General features: G+C 42.4%; 2 protein-coding genes across 2 annotated transcripts in view; one reads left to right on the top strand and one right to left on the bottom strand.

The window, feature by feature from the left end:
• Positions 1-1196: 1196 nt before the first annotated feature.
• On the bottom strand, positions 1197-17739 carry vrk1 (VRK serine/threonine kinase 1). Its single transcript, XM_020487705.2, has 13 exons — positions 17639-17739; positions 15701-15860; positions 15463-15518; positions 15076-15145; positions 14383-14470; positions 13028-13136; positions 12681-12773; positions 10402-10534; positions 9769-9889; positions 9608-9666; positions 5878-6050; positions 4137-4233; positions 1197-4047 (listed from the first exon to the last, which is right to left on the bottom strand). Exons 2-13 carry the CDS (start codon positions 15858-15860, stop codon positions 3857-3859), a joined length of 1350 nt encoding a protein of 449 aa, XP_020343294.1. The 5' UTR covers positions 17639-17739; the 3' UTR covers positions 1197-3856.
• A 743-nt stretch (positions 17740-18482) lies between these two features.
• Positions 18483-22752, top strand: part of LOC109894809 (protein phosphatase 1 regulatory subunit 37) — a 61465-nt gene continuing 57195 nt past the window's right edge. The window contains exons 1-2 of the mRNA XM_031828241.1: positions 18483-18636; positions 19745-19842. Coding sequence (XP_031684101.1) covers positions 18483-18636; positions 19745-19842 — 252 coding nt within the window. The remainder of the gene's footprint in view (positions 18637-19744; positions 19843-22752) is intronic.

Raw genomic sequence — 22752 nt, 5'->3', positions numbered from 1 at the left:
CAGACGATGGTAAAATAGTGAACTTTATCAGTAATATGGGCTACAGAGACACTAATCTATGTCTGACCATCTCTTTTCGCCAAATGTGAACCGAATGACCGTTAAATCATCTCTAATCTCCTCACATTAGTCCCTTGACCCTAAATACTACGCTCGGCCCCAGTCAGGCGTTTTCAGTTCCAGAAGTTAGACACAATCGGTCTAATTTGCGACAGTTTTAGTAAATCCTGTCACTTAAGTTGAAGTCCTGCACATCAGGCCTAATTACTGCACTGAAGCCAACCCACCGGTGGAGGACAGGCCATGGGAGAAGCTAGAAGCGGAGAGGAGTGAGGAGATGGAAGGGGGAGAAGAGAGGGAAAGGATATGAGCCCTCAGCCCTGGTACCCAATCATGTCAGACACACTAGAGCACCAGACTGGCGCTTCACATTCCCATCAGCAGTTCACAATATAGAGGGAGATGCTTATCTATTAGGGGGTCACGAGAAGAAGATAATGTTAAGTAGAAACTGGTCATCTATGTTGTAAATGGACTCTATGCAGGACAAACAGGTAAGGAAACCAAGTGTATTGTATGTGTGGGATGACTGAGTAGCATGGAGGCATTTTAGCTTTCCCATATATTGTTCACCTATTGGATTCAAAATATACATGACACACATAAACATGATATAGGGTGCCCGATGAAAAACACATTTTTACATTTCATTCAGATTGTCATGCTAACAACTTTGACGACAACCCCAAAATGTAAAATCCTCCACAGTTGTTACGAGAAACCTGCACCACATCTCTGTTCTTATTAATCGGATGTACTCGGTTAGGAAGTCCCAACTTTTTGGGGATATTCAATAAATGTTAAAAACATGCTAGATAAAACAACCCCACTTAACATTTCAGAACATGAATAATCATATTTGTCTTGGGTAAAATGTTATCTTATAAACATATAAGGATGTGGAATTTCATCACCAAAGAGTGGGTGGACATTCTACATGACACACGTTTTGGTGTACAGAAAGCATACCACAGAAACTCACATCATTATTATTTTATTATCCAACTTACAGAAGGCCATGCGTGTTAACAAAATGAAATATTTAAAAAAAAATATGCAGTGCAGAAGAGACAAACGATACTGTACAAACTTTAAAAAAAGGAGTCTCTCTTAAAGTGGAACTGACAGCATTTTAGAAATATGAAATCGTATTAAAATGTGTTCATATACACCCCCAGGAAGAATGACACTTAGAAACATTCTGACAAGCACTTAGATAATGTCATTTTCACATTTTTTTCATAAATTCTTAGAATGTTTGGGATTTACATATACTAAGGTGGTTGTGAAATTTCTACAGCAATATAGAGTGGGAAATTGGCAGTGAGTTTGGACAAGTAATAGACACCGCAGTAAAAAAAACTAATAAAAACATCTGTCTTGTCCAAGACCGGAGTCTACACAGACTGGTGTGCTGTAGGCAATCAGAGCTACAGTAAGGGCTTTATACAAACAAGCCATTTGCCAGACAGGCGTGCCAGCATTCACTTTGAACTGGACTGTGTGTTTCCAGGCAGCTACAACAGCGCAACTTTAGATCATTTGAGCACATTTGATAAAAGCAACAAAAATATACCTGAATGGATTTCTGCAAATACGTAAACACCACAGAGTCCTCTTACATTTGGGAACTTTACAACCATTGAGAGGTGGGCCCTCTCTCCCTCAGTCATGCAAATCAACAAGAACAACTAATGCTAGGCTGAGCAAGATGAGCTAAAATCTAACAAAAGGGACAATAGATACAGTTGGAAGTCAGAAGTTTACATACACTTAGGTTGGAATCATTAACACTAGTTTTTCAACCACTCCACAAATTTCTTGTTAACAAACTATAGTTTTGGCAAGTCAGTTAGGACATCTACTTTGTGCATGACAAGTCATTTTTCCAACAATTGTTTACAGACAGATTATTTCACTTATAATTCACTGTATCACAATTCCAGGTGGTCAGAAGTTTACATATACTAAGTTGACTGTGCCTTTAAACAGCTTGGAAAATTCCAGAAAATGATGTCATGGCTTTAGAAGCTTCTGATAGGCTAATTGACATCATTTGAGTCAATTGGGGGTGTACCTGTGGATGTATTTCAAGGCCTACTTTCAAACTCTTTGCTTGACATCATGGGAAAATCAAAAGAAATCAGACAAGACCTCAGAAAAAAATGTGTAAAACCTCCACAAGTCTGGTTCATCCTTGGGAGCAAGTTCCAAACGCCTGAAGGTACCATGTTCATCTGTACAAACAATAGTACCCAAGTATAAACACCATGGGACCATGCAGGCATCATACCGCTCAGGAAGGAGACGTGTTCCGTCTCCTAGAGATGAACGTACTTTGGTGCGGAAAGTGCAAATCAATCCCAGAACAACAAAGGACCTTGTGAAGATGCTGGAGGAAACAGGTACAAAAGTATCTATATTCACAGAAAAACAACTCCTATATCGACATAACCTGAAAGGCCGCTCAGCAAGGAAGAAGCCACTGCTCCAAAACCGCCATAAAAATGCCAGACTACGATTTGCAACTGCACATGGGGACAAAGATCGTACTTTTTAGAGAAATGTCCTAGAAATACTCTGCTATTATTCTGACATTTCACATTCTTAAAATAAAGTGGTGATCCTAACTGACCAAAGACAGGGAATTTTTACTAGGATTATATGTCAGGAATTGTGAAAAACTGAGTTTAAATGCATTTGGCTAAGGTGTATGTAAACTTCGGACAACTGTAAACCCTCTCAAACTTGTTCAGCTAGTTGGCTGTCAAAATTGCACTGATAAACAAATGGGGAATTGTAGCCTACTTGTCATTCTACAGCTTGCCTGCCAATACATGCTTGTCCCAACAAAGCACCCAAACTAACTGGCTGAAGTTGGCTAGCTTGCTAGCTAGCTACTTCCAGACACAAATGAGAGAACACCTCACTGACCATTTCACTCAGCGTAGCAGAGCTGGTTAGGCTGTTCACATGTTAACTAAAGTGTTTGTGATTAACTATTACCTTCTTTGCATATGTTTACTGACACTGGTCATATTCCGCAAGTGTAAATTCATCCGTTATTCTGGGCTCTGGCACACTCAGACAAGAGTGCACTGAAATTGGAGTAGATAGCCAGAGTGAATTTGCAAACGCAAGAGATATGCTAACTGAATAACAGTCGTTCAAGTTCTTGCTAGCTAACCAAATGACACTTGCATCTCTAGATGTGTATAGCCACCGAAAAACAATATGAGGGGAATAAGTCAGTCACTCAACCACTCCTCCAAGGGCATGACATCCTCCTAGCGTTAGGCTCCGCGTTTTTAGCTTGACACATGAGTAGATACGCTAGCCTATTAGCCACGTTATGACTGACTTGTGATCATTGCTCTTGCTAGTTCGATTGTATTGATAGTCCTATCCTTAGTTACATTTCATCCGTTTTGGTCCAAAATATTGAGTCATTGAAACTAAAACGGTGCATCCTGAATGGAGGCAGCAAACAATGTACCAGGCCAGCTGTGATTTACAACCTGATAGCAATATTTTTGGGACTACCAAGAAATGTATTGGTGAATTAAATGAATCATGCATTGAACTGCATCCATCTATTCTGCCAACAATGCCTTAGTCTACATCATGGACTGTTTAGTCAAATAGAAGCTATATTTAAAACCGTTACAAAGTTGATTTTGTAGCGTAAACTGGGAATTTGACATTTTCTTTTGGACTGATATTATGATTGTTTGTTTCATATCTGCAAAGTAGTTCAAATTAAAGGGTGGCTGGAACACAGAATGATAAGTACAACTCATTCTGATTCTAATGGGTCTGCCTTTTTCTTGGGTCTACCTCTGCCTCTCTTCAGGCCAGGAGTGGTCTGAGTAGCCATCTCCACCAGTATCTTCTTGGGGCTAGCAGGCTTCTTCTTCGGGCTAGCAGCAGTCTTTTTAAGGGTCGCTTTCTTCTTGGGGATGACTACCCTTTTCACTCCATTCACCTCTGTAGGGAGAAGATTACAATTTCAAAACAGTGAGATTTAACCTGAAGAGAGGGGAGGGGAGAGGAGAAGGAAAAAAGGAGATTCTTACCTTTCTTTTCAGCTTTTCTTTTCTTGGCGGGAGTGCCGTCGGTCTCGTCATTAGCCTCCCCTTTATAATCTACCGCTCTCTTTCTTTTGGGAGTCTTCTGTGAGGAGAGGGAAAGAAAAGAGAGATGAGAACAAGTGCAGAGAGAGAGAGCAACAGCAAGAGAAACAGTGAGAGAGAGCGAGCGCAGTGGTCAAGTCTCCCGGTCCGCTTGCAGAATCCTTGGAGAAGGCCGAAATCAAACATGAAATGAGAAACTCTGCTTGGGTACACGACGACCGAACGTTTACATCTGCCCAGAGCCTTGTGTGACATCTGAGCAAATGCAATTATCACTGCCATCTCGCAGAGTAAGAAAACCTTCTACGGGAATAATCCATTCAAAGTACAAATTAAATTATGGTTCCATGACGATCTAAATAACAACAATGGTCAGCGCTAATTCTGTTTCCCGGGTTATCATTTAAGGCATCTGGAACTTTCTTTGGGGTCAAAGTTGAGATTTGATGGTTTAGTAACTGACAAAGCAGAGCTGTATCCGTACTTAGTGAGGTGATCCCTTTGGTACCACTTTCATAAACTATGACTTAATTTTTTCCCCCTTATACAGATTAAAGACTAAAACGAGATAATAACTTTGTCCATGAAATCATACCAGCCGAGAAGGAGGCGACGAGAAAGATGCACTTAACGACAGCAATCAAATCCTCCATCTCTCCTTCCTTCCCCCCTCCTTTTCACCTTTCCTCCATCTCTCAGACTGTATAATGAACGCTCGCCCCTCTCTCGGACTTGAACTATCACTCACCCACCCCCCTACCCCTCTTCTCTTCCCTCTCTCCTCTCTGCTGACTTCCATTTTGCCAATTGCTACCTCATGATTACCAGCAGACCCTGCTGAGCTGAACAGATTGGCTGGATAATTACATACAATAACGGCAGTGGGCAGGTAACCCTCAACTGGCATGGGCCAGCTCCCCGGTGGCACCTTCCATATGCAAACGGCATTGTGGGTAGTGCGAGGAGGGGGGAGGAAGAGGGGAAGAGGGAGGAGATCCCTCCCTCTGCCGTGAGAGCGGTGCGCTGATTGCGGGGCCGCGCCGACTCCAAGGTTACCGTGTCAGCAAATTTGTGATACATTAGCGAGGGATAAACACAGGTACTCAGACCTGTCGGATAAGAGGGATGGAGGGAGGAGGGAGGGAGGTAGAGAGGAAGGAAGAGGGGAAGATAATGAAGAGAAGGGGAGAGGAGGAGGAGGAGGGAGATAGGTAAGATGGAGAAGGGAGGGCAGGAAAGGGAAGGAATTGTGAGAATCGAGAGAGCGGGGAGGAGAGAAATGGAAAAAGGCTGGTTGGAGGAATCCCAGTGTGGAAGCCAGAGTAATGTAGAAATGGCTTTGAACAGCAAAATGAAGACTGTGTGTGTGTGGTTTGGGTGTAAAAACACCAATAAGCAGCGGTCAAGGTACATCTGTTAAAAGCATCACACCTTAATTGGATTTGAAAATCAATGCACTTGGCAGCCATTCACACTAACGTGCACAATTAGTCTGGGATCGTGCTCAGGCATTTTTACATTTCAAATGGCTTTTAACAGGTAAACACATTAGGGGTGGTTGAAATGGGCTCCGTTTGAAAGGCCGGGCTTCAAAATGGTCTGGAGCGTGCCAGGTTTTAAACGCTGAGGCTACCATGACCGCACAGCAACACGTCTTTCTGTGTTGGGCTCTTTGTGGACCGACCTCGACAGAGGACAATGGCCCGACTCCGTTGACCGATGAGAACTCCAGCTTGTCGTCATCTTTGGCGCCGATCGACTTAAGCCCCGCCTCCAGAATGGACCGGAGCTTCTGATAGGCCGGCTTGTCTGTGTAGCTTAGAGTCTTCACCTCCTCCATAAACTTCTGAAGTTCGTCTAAAAAGGAGAGGAAACAATAGATATGGGGGGGGGGGGGGGGGGGGGGTTTAGATTTGAGCCTTACGTTTTAGGTCAGGAGTCCCCGCACGAAGCAAAGATTGAAGATAAAGTTGTATATGAGCTGCGCTGCTTACCCCAAAAAGAATGACTGAAGATCATAACATTAGAGACATTGTGCACACCATGAAAATACAAGTTTGATATTAATAACAGCTTAACACAATAGTTAAGCCCCGGTGTTTCAGCTGCTTCCTTCCTCAAGGGATGCTGTCCAAAGCAGCACCATCTCCAGTATACAAAAAAAGAAAAAGAAAGTTGATTTAGATGTTCCATTTATGGTAATCTCTACTGAAAGGGTCACACAGATTTAAGAACACATTTTAAGTGAGTCCTATCCACAATTAAAGGTAGCTAGCTGCAGTGGTTTCATTTCTACTGTTCAATGAAGCACACAGTAGAAAATAGTACGAGGCAATGAATTTCTACCTGATTCCCAAGCTGCTCCAACAACCTTGTGATAAAAATAGTCATCCAACACAGAGAAGAAACAATGTACCATATTGAACCAAAAACAGACAAACTAAGTCAAATCAACGATTCACAACTGACGATAAACTGAAAAACTGATGCTCTGAACGCTTGTTATCTAGGTGTTGATCCACCTCTACGCAGACGACACCATCCTGTATACATCTGGCCCTTCTTTGGACACTGTTAACAAACCTCCAAACGAGCTTCAATGCCAAACAACACTCCTTCCGTGGCATCCAACTGCTCTTAAATGCTAGTAAAACTAAATGCATGCTCTTCAACCGATCGCGGCTCGCATCCGCCAAGCATCACTACTCTGGACGGTTAGAATGTGTGGACAACTACAAATACCTAAGTGCCTGGCTAGACTGTAAACTCTCCTTCCAGACTCACATTAAGCATCTCCAATCCAAAATGAAATCTAGAATTTGCTTCCTATTGCGCAACAAAGCCACCTTCACTCACGCTGCCAAACATACCCTCGTAAATCTGACTGTCCTACCGATCCTCAACTTCAGCGATGTAATTTACAAAATAGCCTCCAACACTCCACTCAGCAAACTGGATGCAGTCTATCACAGTGCCATCCGTTTTGGCACCAAAGCCCCATATACTACCCACCACTGCGACCTGTATGCTCTTGTCGGCTGGCCCTCGCTACATATTCGTCGCCAAACCCACTGGCTCCAGGTCATCTATAAGTCTTTGCTAAGTAAAGCTCCGCCTTATCTCAGTTCACTGGTCACCATAGCAACACCCACCCGTAGCACACGCCCCAGCAGGTATATTTCACTGGTCATCCCCAAAGCCAACACCTAAATATGCCGCCTTTCCTTCCAGTTCTCTGCTGCCAATGACGATTTGCAATTATTATTTTTTTAAATGCTGAAGTTGGAGACATATCTCCCTCACTAACTTTAAACATCAGCTATCTGAGCAGCTTACCAATCGCTGCAGCTGTACACAGCCCATCTGTAAATAGCCCATCCAACTACCTACCTCATCCCCATATTGTTTTTATTTACTTTCTTGCACATCAGTATTTCTACTTGCACATCATCATCTGCACATCTATCACTCCAGTGTTAATCTGCTAAAATTGTGATTACTTCGCTACTATTGGCCTATTTATTGCCTTACCTCTGTACTCCATTTGCACACACTCTATATAGATTTTTTTGCTATTGTGTTATTGACTGCACATTTGTTTATCCCATGTATAACTCTGTGTTGTTGTTTTTGTCGCACTGCTTTGCTTTATCTTGGCCAGGTCGCAGTTGTATATGAGAACGTGTTCTCAACTGGCCTACCTGGTTAAATAAAGGTGAAATGAAATGAAAACAGAATAAAAATTTTAAAAAAGGTGTTAGCTAGCGCACTTCCTTCCAGTTACACTCCTCCTTTACCCGCATTCCTTTCCTCTCTCCTAATACAGCCATCACTGGCACTTTGACCTTGGGGCTAAGTCAAGAGAGAGTGGAGGAGAGGATAGAGGGATGAGGAGAGGAAGTGGCACGGTGCGTCAGCCCCTCTTCCTTCTGCTCCGTTGCTCCCAAACTGTTGTTTACCGCCTGGGTGAAAGCTAAAATAAGTCACACCAAACAGAATTAGTGATGATGGCGGACACAACAGAACCATGATGGCTCCACTGCAGTCACCTCTCTCTCTGGGCCGTTGTGATGCGTTGCGTGTTGCTGTACGCACAAGACAACAGCCCGCGGAGAAATCTCTCCTTCTGTCACACGGCTGCAACAAAGCGCACAGAGCGGGCGCTGCCACATAGGGATCAGAGGAGAGGAGGCCGACAACAGTAGGCGGAGAGGAGGAGGGAGGCAAGGCCCTGGCTTCAGGATTAAAGGGACAGTTAAACTCCCCAAGTCAAAGTTTGTTATAAGGCCCAGCGCAGTCAAAAAACATGATTTCACCCGAAACATTTCCACACTATGAAGTCGGAATGATACTGTAATATTGTGAAAATTATGAAAATGCCCTTTAGTGTAAGAGCTGTTCGAAAAGACAGCCTGAAATTTCAGCCTGTTTTGGTGGGATGGGGTTTTGGCCTGCCTAGGTGACATCAACCAGAAATGAGTTAATAGACCAATGAGAAAGAGTGTTCCATACCTCTCTGCCAGTAACAGCTAGTTTTCAGTTTCCCCCACCCCACTCCCAGACAGTCCTAGCAAAAGTCTTGCTTGAGAAATTGCTCTTTGCTAAGAAGCTATTTTTGTTTATTTTTGACCACAATTGAAGAAAAAACACAGTAAAGGTACTTCATTGTTAACTAAAAATGATTTGATGTCGAGATAAAAACAGCTGCATTGGACGTGCTCCTACTTAAGATAGAATTGTCTTATCGACTATGGCCCCCTGGTCCATATTCTAAAGGTGAATGATATGTAGAGCCAAATTAAATCTACAGGCCTCAATACCATACGAATGGCCCACAAATCGTTCAAAAATAAAATCATAGATATTTAACAAACCCTCAAAATGTTTACAACATATTTGAAGCGTTTTCACTCCAAATGGCTAGAAAACCTCAGTGAACACTCTAGCCGTCCCCCATACTGACTCTCACCTATGCTTCACACTGATGCACTCAACCACATATGTAAGTTCACGGCTTCACAACAAAGTTAAAGTGGAAAGTTTTGTTGAGGTCGGAGAATTAGCGGTGGTGCTAATGAATTAGCATTCATTATGAGGGAATCGGCAGGTCCCATTATTATGGAGTGAACAGCCACTCTCCTCTCCTCTGTGTGTGTGTGTGTGATGAAGAAGTGCTTCAGTTCAATTAGGGCTGGTTGGGGCTGTGAATGAAGCAGAGGCACGGGGTGTAATGTGGAGGGCTGAACTCCCAACACAGGTGTTCTCAAGGACCACAGAGAGTCAGTCAGTTCAGCTAGTAATGACGACGTAACTGGCAAGTCCCCACAGCAATATGGGCTTCGACACAAAAAGGAAACTGATACCAGGGGGCGAGTCCAAAATAAATAAATAAAAGGTGAATGAAAAGACCTCACCTGGCTTGTCTTGTGAGGAGAAACATTGTGACATGAAGTCTGAGATGTTATCTCTGCATCTGTGAGGGGGAGAAAAAAAGAAGAAAAAAAACCTTAAGAGGGATGTACGCACAAGCACTTGTGCGTGTTTTGCACATGCAGGTACGTGTGTGACATCTTACCGTAGTTTTGAGTCTCTGACGTAGAGGGAGTCTTGCAGCTTGTCTTCCCAGGGCAATTTACTACAGAGCCACTGGACCATACAGTACCCCAGGATCTCCAGATCACTCCTTCTACAAGGTGCTGGAGACATACAACGGTTGAGTTGACCAATAGACACGAAACTCTGGACTTACATTTGCCGACATAATCAGCGATGGAGCTGTTGAAATCTGCCCGCGTAGGTGTGCATTACAGCAGTTGTTGTTGTTATCCAATTTCAAAGCGTGATTGTGAGTTCAGCCCACCCCAATTGGCTGTCGCAAGGTTGCATGGCAGAAATGGGCATAAACGTGGGGATTTTTCAACACAGGTCGCAAGCTTTCGAGTCGCCAACCATTAAGTGTCTGTGTGTCCTTGTGTTTCCTCCTCCCATCAAAAACGACCGGTCGCTGGTAGCTAGGTGTGAACGGCAGGTTATATATATACACCTTATATATACACACCTTAACCGCTGGTAGCTAGGTGGTGTTGATACAATTAAATCAACAATAAAATTTAAAAGAATTCAGTTTCAAACCATTTCCCCACCCCAACATTTGCTCCCAAATGAACGTGCCCCTGGCTTGGCTAAAGGCGAGGTGAGGTGTACTTACAGACTCCTTTGTGTGCGTCGATGCTGGTGAACTCGATGGTCCCGTCGTGGCACCTCTTAGGGTCCTCCTTGTACTCCTTCAGTATGCCTTCAGGAGAGTACCTATAGGCCAGCCCATAATCTACTAAATAAACCTATAGGTTTGCAAACAAAAACAGACAAATTCATGCATGCACACACGGACACATATCCAACCTAAGGAATATACACGAGATGGGCCTAGAACTAGTATATTACTAATAAACTGTACATGTGTGTGGGGGTGGGGGTGGGGGTGGGGGGGAATCACCTGGACTACAAGAATAAAATAAGGATCTTTCCCTTTCAATAAGATTCGATAAGCATAAAGATACATGGGCTCCGATACAGGAACGATGCGTTATACAGTAGATTGAAATGATTCCATACGATTCGGTTTGATTAGAGAACAAATCGATGCAATTTGGTTTGATGCACTAACATTTGTTGCATAAACACATTCATTTCCTATTCTAAATTAAACATCTGCTGCTGATGGAGCTCATGAGCTGGGCCTCTCTGAGCTAGATCTGTCTTGAGCTGACTTCTGTGTGTGTGTGATGTATGGTCTATGTACTACGTAGTCACCTGAGCTGAGCCATAAGGGAGACTTGGCATATACCACCCCACTATAAGATTGTGTGTGTGTGTGTGTGTGTGTGTGTGTGTGGGGGGTTCTGAAATCACCTAATTAACTTGTCATTTTGGCAGATTAAGTGTTTAAGATAGCAATGTATCAATATTTATTGTTTACAAATTAGCTATGACATAGCCAATAAGTATATAGCACAATTTTGGATTTCACCCCCCCCCCATCTCAAAATCTAAGGGTTTCGACCGACAGTTTGGAAGTTCTCCTCTTGCTTCAGCCATGCAGTGCACTTTGCAAAAATGATAGCTCATTGTACATCTAAAAATCACCATACACATTGACTGTTAAAAGCAAAATTACCAACCCTGCTGTTGACAATGAACCTGATCAAAATAAAAAAAATCTATGGTAAACCCTGTTCAGCAGCTATAGCCAGATTACAGTTGTCTCCGGTAGCTTACTTTTATTCCGGTAAAACACACTGTTCACCGATGTCATAAGATAACAATAACCTAGCAAATGACATCGGTTGTCACTCGACTAATAAAAGCCCAACATCACGGAACTCAGTTTAGCACTTGAACGCTAAAGGTGCCGCGCAGACGTGCAAGATCAGGAACGGGCCTCCAACCTGGCGTTAGTAAGCACACGAAACTGGGCAGGGTGCGCAGTTTTACAAGGTCACTGACATTGCCTGGGGATGTTTGGCACGTACGCAAAATGACTTGTAGATCAATGACAGTCGACATAGTTACAAGCAGTTCGACACTGAGAGGACCCATCAGTCGTCTCAAAAGATGAGCGGCATTTTCGGGGAAGGTAGAAAGAACGCAATATGAGCAACAGCAGCAATTCCTAGCGGTTTTCTGGACAGACGCGTGCTACATTTGGATAGGTTTGGTTTCCACGGACCGATGCGCATCGGCGAATCGTCACATCTGTACAAAGCCTACAATACTAGTCATGGCTACAGTACAGAAAGTCAAACAAACGTTTCCAACAACTGCAGGGAGGGAGAGAGTAGGCAGATTGAGAGAGAGAGAGCTAACACTAAGACTCCCAAGGGTCTGCTTTCTAAATTGTCATTTAAAAATAGCACTTTAATAACACACCATGGATACATTATTAATCTCTAAATTAAATATTTGCCCCTGCCCCTCAACTTGTTTGCTTGAAAGATCTCTTACCAGTCACCTAATCTCTCCCCTGTTTAGAGGAATGATGAACGCCCCCCCATCACCCTCTTCTCTCTCTCATTTGTTTATTTGAATCTAATGAACCAATGGCAGGAGCATAATCAAATAAATAAACATATCCCACTTTTTTTTCAACTTAGCTACATATCGGGTCAAAGGCATTACTTCCCTTGAAGAGGTAGAGAGAATCATTTGAAATCGTACCCAGACTGAGAAATAGGCCTTCCCTCTGAAACCGTAATCCACTACACACAAAGCACATAGCTAGCTAGGCTACATAGCCCTGATAATATAGTGTACCAAGTATGCGAGCCATATCGGGACTAAAAGCTCCGCTACGTAGGCGTTTCTCAATCCACTCCCGCGGTACTATCACACCTGATTGAACTAAAAACTTAACATCAAGCCCTGGCTTAATAATGAGCTCAAAGTCAGGTGCAGAGTGAATAGCAGACAGGTGGGACAGCCACTGACCTGATTGGGGTTGTTGTGGCTGAGGAGGAGGTTGGATGCTTTGATGTCAGCGTGGACATACTCATGCTCATGGATGTACTCCAGAATGTCAAGCTACACAAGTGAGCGGAGAAGAGAAGTCAACAAAAAATAGCAAACACATTATTTCCTGAGATAGTAGTGCATAGGCAAACAAAATGAGCGAGAATTAAAAAACACAGTAAATGAGAAACAGCCAATAATTATTATAATTTTTTTAATAGCGTGAATGAAATAAATCAATGCTTTAGTTAGCTGTCGTTTTAGTCTCCCCCGCCCCCTGTGGCTCGATTATCTAAAAACCGGCAGTTAAGATGACTAAAACTCACGAGTCTCAGTCCGAGCTGCAAGACCAGTTTTCGGGGGAACCTCCTCCCACTCTCCTCAAACTTCTTCTGCAGGTCCGTCCCAAACCGGTCCATCACCATGAACCTGTACCTGGGAAGGGAGGAACCAGAGGGGAAACAGATTCAGGGCGCATCCCAAATGGCACCCAATTCCTATAGTGCACTACTTATATGGCACCCTATGGGCCCTGGTCAACAGTAGTGCACTATAAAGGCAATAGGGTGCCAATTGGGGAGCACCCAATCGCATATGTTAATCAATCAACGTCCCTTTCTTTGCAAATGGAGAAGTGGTGGGTTGGTTGGACATTCATGAATGCATTACTTTATGGGTGTCTGTAAAGTAAACAATTGCTATGTTGTCACGATACCAGAATTTTGACTGTGAGACCAGGTTTACTATCACAATACTCGATACTACCACGATACTCGATACCAAAATGACACCACGGCGAAACAAGAAAGTGTATTTGCCAAAGTCATGGGAATTGCACTTGATCTACACACGTTTTTGTTCAATATCACTACATTTAAAATGTTTGAATGTATGCATTAATGAATCAATTATACAACTAATTTGACATTGGGTCAGAAATAAACAAAGTATATAACATAATAGTCTATTGATAAACAGGGTAAATCAAGATGTAGCCTAGGCCTTTTCACAATGCAGGTGGATGCATATTAAATAGGAGTGTGTGCAGGCATTGAGTTATTGAGCTTGTTTTGGCTGATTTCAAATCAAAATGTTATGTCACATGCGCCAAATACAACCCTACCGTGAAATGCTTACTTACAAGCCCTTTTCATGGGCCTACAGATGAAAAACAATATTTCCATTCAATTTGGGACTTATTTTCAATATCTTCTTTTATAAAAGTGTGTGCTGTCTCTTTAAGACCCATGATGGCATTCACACACACAGTTCCAGGCTCAAGCAAAGATGATTTTGACTGGGAGAGACGTGAGGCTGGGGAGATTAAGTGAATAAATAAAGTTTTTGGTGACAATCAGCTTTGAAAATCAGCAATATTCTGCGGACAGGGTAGAGCTAGCAATGAGTAAGCGGAGCAGGCACGGAGCCCTAGCGCTATGAGGGGGACATCGGCTGCGTTGATCGACTTGATCCTCTCTCGATCAGTAGATGACTTGAGAAACATTTGACAAAAGAACCGAAAGTAACAGAAGTTCTAGTACCAAACCGTTTTTCATGTTACACTATCGAAAAAAGTACTACGGTTTCGGTATGTTGTGTGACACTTGTTCAAAGGTATTTAAATGAGACTGCCATCAAAGGTACTGAAAGAACCAGGTTTTAAAAATGCACTAGTCAATACCTGTTCCCTCCTTTCTCATGCAGTCCAGACCCCCAGTACTTTGGCACTCCCAAATACTTTGTCTTGTGAGACTTCATCCAACTCTGAACTACAATACAACAAAAAAATGGAGAATAATAAAAAATACTACATATGAAAAACAGCAAAAATACTCAGCTAAAACAACATTACAACATGCTAAAAGAGAGTCACTTGTTAAGGGTTAAACTATATGACTGCAAGTGAAAAGTAACAGTGAGGCAAATCAAGATAGTACTACTTAGCCAGTCATACAAACGCTTCCAAACACACTTCCTAAAACTTGGTGGTGCTCAAAGTAATGAGAAGGATAATTCCATGGGAGGCGAGCCAGAGGCGGTCGCAAGCTAATCTGCTACTGGGACAAATATTTACCAACAGACACCACCATATTCCATGAATAAAATATGAGCCTTCGTTCCTTAGTAATATAACAGTTAATTGTCAGGGGAGATTGACATTTGGATTGTTATGATATAAAATGCAAAGTTGTGGCCTTGGGGCGAACGCAGGAGCCAAAGGCACCATGTTGGAAAGTGAAGACCTCACTACATGGCCCTACTACTTCACTTATTTAATTAAGAAAGTTGTTCATTTCTCTATTCGTGGTTGTTTGTTCCAGTGTTGAGGGACCGCGTGGGTGTGCAATCTTGAGGGAGGGAGTGGTATGCATACTTCGATCCGGCTTGGCAGCTCGCATGTAGAACTTGAGCTCTGAGAACAGTGGTCCGTTGTCACTGGGCTCCTAGATGAAGAAGGGGAGAACCAGGACAGTTGACCAAACAGTACAGCTTTATTCATCCCATTTGTGTCAGTTTATGACATAAATCAGGAGCATAAGATAAGTTAAACTCATCCTGGAAACACTATACAGAACATGCAGCATAGGTAAGCCTGGAGTCATGCAAGGTAGTCAGAGTATATTGTCATCAACTGTACAGGCATACAGTAAGGATGCTAAATGTTTCCTTTGTCTTGCGTGTACAGGCATGAGATAGAACTGAGGCCAATCAGGCAATCATATACAAAAAGGCTTGGATTACCAAGCCAGAGTTGTCTTACCACTTTGATGACATAAGGGGCACCAGCACCAACCGTTTTAGATGAATTCTCATCGGCTGTAAAACAATAACAGACCTCAGACTAGCCTAGAGTTTAAAAGGGAATGGGCTGGAAATACATATGCAAGACATGTAGTATTCCTGATCTTCTGAGGTCAGCGGATGAGGAATTCCCCGATCAATAATCAATGAACTAGCCTAGATGTGTTTTATAACCCATGTTGCCATGCCTCTCTTACCCAGATAGAGCAGTCCGAAGCCGCCCTGTCCAATGGGGGCTCCCAGTTTCCAGGACTTCTTGCCAGTATCTGTAAGTACTTCTCCAGGGGGGAACTCCTCAGCAAGCTTTCTCTTTTCTGGTCCTCTGCCCTTCCCTGCTGCCTTGGCTTTAGGGGGCATCTGGAGGGACAGGATAGAGAATCTATGCAATCTAGTGATACATCTAGCAGATGTAACAGTGCTTCCTTCAACAAAACTATCTTGCCACTGCCAGCCAGTAAGGGAGCCTGGCTCCTCCCAAAACATATAGCTTGTTATAAAGCTAGCAATGCCTTAATTTGACCTTCACCAACAAAGCAGTTTTCTTGAATGTCTCGGTGAGGTTTGAATATGATGTGTAAACAGCATATCACATGATACTTCACTTGAGTGGCAAGCGACTGAATGAAGGTAACCAATAAGGTAGCTAGCACATCGATTACTTCTGGCTCATCGAACTACCTAGCTAAGATACACTATATATACAAAGGTATGTGGACACCCCTTCAAAATAGTAGACTCTGCTTTTTCAGCCACACCCGATGCTGACTGGTGTCTAAAATCGAGCACACAGCCATGCAATCTCCATAGTCATACATGGGCAGTAGAATGGCCTTACTGAAGAGCTCAGTGACTTTCCACATGGCAACGTCATAGGATGCCACATTTCCAACAAGTCAGTTTGACTAATTTCTGCCCTGGTCAACATTGTAAAGTGGAAACGTCTAGGAGCAACAATGGCTAAGCTGCGAAATGGAAGGCCACAAAATTTCACAGAATGGGACAGCCGAGTGCTGAAGCGTGTAAAAATTGTATGTCCTGGGTTGCAAAACTTACTAGAGTTCCAAACTGCCTCAAGAAGCAACGTCAGCAGCCGGACACAAACCTAAGATCACCATGCATAATGCCACGCGTCAGCTGGAGTGGCGTAAAGCTCGCCGCCATTGGACTCTGGAGCAGAGGGAATGCCTTCTCTGGAGTGATGAAACACACTTAACCATCTGGCAGTCCAACAGACACATTTGGGTTTGGCAGATGCCAGGAGAACGCTACCTTCCTGAATGCATAGTCCCAACTGTAAAGTTTGGTGGAGGATTAATGGTTCGGGCGAGGCCCCTTAGTTCCAGTGAAGTGAAATCTTAACACTACAGCATACAATGACATATTCTATACAATTCTGTGCAACAGTTTGGGAAGGCCCTTTCCTGTTTCAGCGCAACAATGCCCCATGCACAAAGCGAGGTCCATACAGAAATGGTTTGTCGAGATCGGTGTGGAATAACTTGACTGGCCTGCACAGAGCCATGACCTCAACCCCATCGGGATTAATTGGAACACCGACTGCGAGCCAGACCTAATCTTCCAACATCAGTGCCAGACCTCACTAATGCTCGTGGCTGAATGGAAGCAAGTCCCTGCAGCAATGTTCCAACATCTAGTGGAAAACCTTCCCAGAAGAATGGATGGAGGCTGTTATAGCAGCAAAGGGGCTCCAACTCCATATTCATGTCTATGCTTTTGGAATGAGATGTTAGACGAGCAGGTGTCCATATACTTTTGGTCATGTTGTGTAGCTTATTATTGTCAATCTAGCCAGTTTCACTCACCAAATGGGGCGAGAGGGTTTTTCCTATTTAGCTAACGTTAACTACTAGTTGGTAGCAAAATGTTGCGAACTTAAACGCCAATATCGGGTAAACAAGCGTGCATACGTTTGAAAGATTGTCAGAACATATAGCTAGTTAGCTTAACTATTTTGCTAATGTCGTAAATCCATTAGCAAAAGCCTTGCCTTTTGATGATTAGATCGCAAAACCCAGCGTTTCCATGATAATCGTGTTCTTAAACACGGTATATCAATATATCTAAACAAAGGCATTGGATTTCACAGGTTTATAACATAAACCTTTAACGCAAACCTCGTTGACTTTGTTGTTATTTCCAAGATATCCTCGATGCTTCTCAAAAATTCCCGCACTGCAGTCCAACCGGAAATCGATTGGCGCATTCCGCAACACTGCTCAAGCCTATTGGTCAGAAACACTTTCTAACATTTGCATATTTACAGGGGTGCTGGGAAATGACGTTCTAAATCGAATGTGACGTTGATGCAGGTGCTCATGCTGAGGAGGAGATGAAGGAGGATAAAGGAGAAGAGGAGCAGCAGCAGCGTATACCTCTATCTACATGCAAAGTATAAACATTTGATAGGTTTAGCAAAGTTAGTAGAGATTGCAGTCAGTGGGAATATCAAAATGAGAAGTCGATCATTCTAAATGTGTATGATATATATTATATATTGTGTAGTTACCAATTATATTGTAACCTATTTTATACAAGTTTAACTGAATTATTATTGTACTTGTTGCTGGCCATTTGATAGTTTTAGAAAATATTGGGTTTCACTTGCATGACATGGCATGGCTCATGAATAACATATGGGCACATGAGTAGCCCTATCTTGTTTCTAGCCTGAGCATCTCCCTGGAAGTGTTGCACTGGAAACCTAAACTTTGGGAGAGTTTGAATCCTGTTGCCACTAGACGAGGAGTTTATTCAATGCCATCGCTTTTATAACAAAACGTGTAGTTTGATGACCTGTGAGCTACGACTGTATAAAACAAGAATGGCCCTTGAGATGTCCAACGATAAACGGATAAAACTCGGAGCGCTCTGGTGACTCGAATCCAATTGCGCCCCTATCCAAAAAATATCCTCCCCAACCGGGAGATTCATACTGGACGTTTGGAAGCGGAACGAACGATGACTAGACGCAGTGACAGCGATAATGACGGAGAGACTTCATCCCCGTCTCCGTCCTGGCGCCCAAAGAAATGTAAAGGTGAAAAGCATGTGTCTTTCCCTCCGGATGAGGAGATAGTGTCAGGCTTCGCTGAGCGCAAGGACACGATCAATGGTGAGCTGATGTCCTCTACCTCTTCTCTCCCTTGATGGCTCTGAGGGAATAAGGGAGGGATAACTTTTAGTGATTGATATAGGCCCACTTAGAATCTGCACGTAGGTATGGTATAGGCCAGTCGGCATAGGCTAATGTTGTTCTGTGTAGTGTGGAGGGCTGATTGATGTAAGGTAGACCTAGCACTAATCAGTTTCATACTCCACTCATTGGACATTTTGACATTTTACATGGTCTCAAGATCAAGTCTCCTGATTTGTATTCTGGTCCTCCCCTCTTTCCCTCCCTGATTCCCCACCCTCCTATATTTATTAGTGATTTGCATAAACATGGTAACCAACACAGAATCACAGCAGTATCTCCTAGTGACCTAAATGTTTTAAAGTAAATTAATTAATTACTGTAGATATGTTTTAATTAATGGCAAGGATTTAAGCATCCTGAGGCGCACACACACACACACTTTTCTAATCAGATTCAAGATAAGTGTTTTTATTGGTTTAGAGGGAGCTGTCATTCTCTGGATATACTTACATGATGTTTACAGAACCATTGGAATGACTATGGAGGCCATTATCATGTTACGGTTTTAGTGATGAGTGGTGTGAAATACATTGTTTGTGAGCGTTATAACTTTAGTGTGACACAAATGATGTATCAAGTTTGAGACAGTCAGTGAGTCAAGTGTTTCCATCTGCAAGTCCTATAGGCCTAGCTACACCTGTTAGGCTCACTCCATAAGGCACCTGGGATGAATTTGACCGCTTGATTGGTTGATTTATAAGGCAGATACTCATCCTCTCTGACTCATCCTCTCTGCCCTTCCCACTTCCAAATGACTGACATCTTCTCCCTTCCCCACAGTCAGTCAATCAGAAGTGTACAGGTTCCATCCAAAATGGCACCCTATTACCTATAAGTGCATTACTTTTTACCAGAGCCATATAGGCCCTGGTCAAAAGTAGCACACTAAATAGGGAATAGGGTGCCATTTAGGATGTGGGACTGTGTACCATCCATATGGCCTAAGCACTTTGGAGTGGGAGCTCCCAGTTCATTGGGACAGAGAGACATTAAGGTGGGTAATGAGTGTATTCTTCTATTTTAGTTGACAGCCTCACCTTGGCAGAGGTAATTGAGGCCTACAAGAGGAGCTGTGACAGGCACCAGGTGGAACCTAAACCCAAGATTCTGGAACAACTTGAGGTACATTCCACAGAGATCCTATTAAAAGATTAGTTTAATGTAATTCTATGGTACATCCGTAGAAAATATGCTTCTAGAACCAAGACTGCTTCAAAGTCATATTTCATATATATTGTCCCTAAAATCTTTTATTTCAACCCATTTTGGCCAGTAATTGAAACCTGATATTGGGTCTTTTTAACCTTCCCAAAATAATCCCCGTAGAACCTTCTTTTTTTACTTTTTTTACAGTATACAGTACATGTTGCACTGTGGTACATTAGTAGTGAAAAAGAAAGACATTTCTGATCAGTTCATATCGGTATAAAACACAGTGATATGAATAACCTCTGACTATACTGATTTGTGGTGACAGGATACATTTTTTGTAAAGTAAAACAAGATTTTACCACAGATAGGCAGAGATACTGTGGTCCCTTGCCTTTGTAGCAGACACTCACAGTAGTAGACACACAGTGTGACTGCACATATTAAAATTCCAAGGGTAATTTGGATCAGTTCGTTCAATCAGCCTCAATCAGGCTTATTGCACAAAAAATTAGAACTGCATCTCTTGTGCAAAGAAGAGGCTAAGAGCAGGTTAACTACTACATTGGATTTAAGTTAGTGGCTTTGTAAATAATAGCACAGCTGTAAACAAAAACAAATAAACATGGGCTAGTGCGGGTGTACACGCGCACGCACACACACACACACACACAAACTCCGACATGTATAATTGATTTTATGTACTTACTTATTATACTTGGACCAGCAATGTTAAGAACATCAGTTTCCCTCCTGCATAAATGTAAGATTAGATCAAAGAGAATTCTTTGTTGGAAATTAGAGACTTAGCAGTGCTTATATTAAGCACACACACTCACACATTCCCACACTGTATTATGTTGGACGCACTAATGAACCCAATTGCGTTCGAAATGAATGTAGGTGGTCCTCCTAAAAGAGTAAAATATGTATGGTTAAGGAGTAGCTAAGAGGAGAAATATTTAGCCGAGAGAGAGAGAGGGCTGAGAGTGAATTCATAATAAGAGTATGCAAAATGAGAGTGTGAGCTTAAAGAGCATATTTATTAAATTAGGTATTTTCAGCAGGGTAATCCCCCTGAGGTTGGCCGTTGAAGACTATTTAAAGCTTTTATTGTACCCGTGGGCTTTCGCTGTTTCTTTGAAATGTTTTAAGTGGATAAAACAGTATTGCTTTTGGTTACATCTTCATAAACAATAATGGGTTTCAGCTCAGGGCCCAGGGCTGCCTTAGTTAAACACAGACTCTCTTACTCTTTCATTTCATTTTCCCTCTGAAGTCTGGAATTTCATGAAGCTTTATTTTCTGGGTTAGATCCTGTGATTATTTACATAATTCTGATAAGTCCTATCAACATAGTTAAGCCCTATTTAGGCATGGGGGAGAAAGGTTAACTTTTCAAAATGCTGCAATCATTCAGATTCAAAATGAGACACTTGACTTGGACATGAAGGACTGTTGTAATTATTTGTTTGAATGGACCAATGGCAGCCATGTTTGCATCAATAAAGTACCTTTCTCTAATAGATTTCCATTCAAATTTAGCAAAAAAACGATTTCTCAAGCAAGAATTTTGATAGGACTGTCTGGGAGTGTTCTGAGTGGGGAGGGGAAACTTAAAACTAGAAGTTATTGGCTGAGAGGTTTGGAACTCTCTTTGTAATTGGTCAATTAACCAATTTATCGCATGGTGATGTCATCATTGATGCTGAAACTCCCGCCCACGCAAATCTGATGATTAGAAGGTCCTGTGTAGATTATATTTTCAACCAGAAACTAACACTGAAGACATTTCTTCTCACTTTTACAGTGTTAGTTTCATCAGCTGTTGTACAATATGAATCAAAACACAGGAACAACCGAATGTTGACTGCACTTTGGTCTTTAAAGTATGGTTTGTTTACTTTTATGTTCATTCATTTCAAAAGCACCTCCAATTTTATTAGTGTCCTGTATTCATTTGCAGCTCTCACCTACAGTACAAGGGTGTGATGATATGATTCCAAAATACTATAAGACTCTAATCACAATGACCTAAATAGGATTTAGTATTCTCTCTGGGTTGTTGGCACCAGGTGGAGTAGCCTAAGCTAGGAATTAGTTGCTTGTTGTTGAATCATTTAATGAATAGATATCGGTTATTTCTCTTGCAGATTTTTCAGTTGAGTGGACTGAGGAGAAATCAATTACCCCGTCATAAATTCCCTATTTATTGAAGGATGAATTATCCCTCCCGGTGCAAAAGCTGCCAACGTGATATTCTATTGCTGTTAAATTCACAAGGTTTAATTCACAGAAATGCAGAAATGCAATTCCCCCCAAGGAATTTAAAGACAAGAAAAAATATTTGTGCATTAGATGCAAACCCTGCTGGTTTCTCATTCTCTTGACTAGCGTTAATATTGTTCTGCTGTAGCGGCCTACCTATTGTACGGTACGGTGGTGTTACAACAGGATCCTTGGCTGCTGCCAGCCAGTGTGCCTCTCACAGCACACAGAGATCTCTCTCTCTCTCTCTTTCTCGCCTCGTGTAATTCCAAAGAGAAACACATTAAAACAATTAAATGCATGAAATGATTTTTATTGTGTCTCCCCAGGTGTAGAGAATAGGCAGATGAGAGGTAAATGTCACTAAGTAAGAGTTACACTATTTCCAAGGCTGTTGTTAGTCCTTCAGATGCAAATAAAAGCTGAGCGAGGTGATCGGGATTTGAATGTTTCCGACTGAATGCAGGCTTATCAACAACAACAAAAAACATGGGAACCGGACATATGTCTCCTCGCTCATTTACAACACAGACAACGATAAGAGGTGACACTTACTGGGGCAATGCCCTAACCACAGCTATCTGAACGCAGGAGTGTGAGAGCCTGAAGAGAAGA

Source organism: Oncorhynchus kisutch, linkage group LG7 (assembly GCF_002021735.2).
Source record: "Oncorhynchus kisutch isolate 150728-3 linkage group LG7, Okis_V2, whole genome shotgun sequence".
Classification (NCBI taxonomy): domain Eukaryota; kingdom Metazoa; phylum Chordata; class Actinopteri; order Salmoniformes; family Salmonidae; genus Oncorhynchus; species Oncorhynchus kisutch.
The sequence above is the reverse complement of the archived record's forward strand: the minus strand, read 5'-3'. Positions and strand labels throughout refer to the sequence as shown.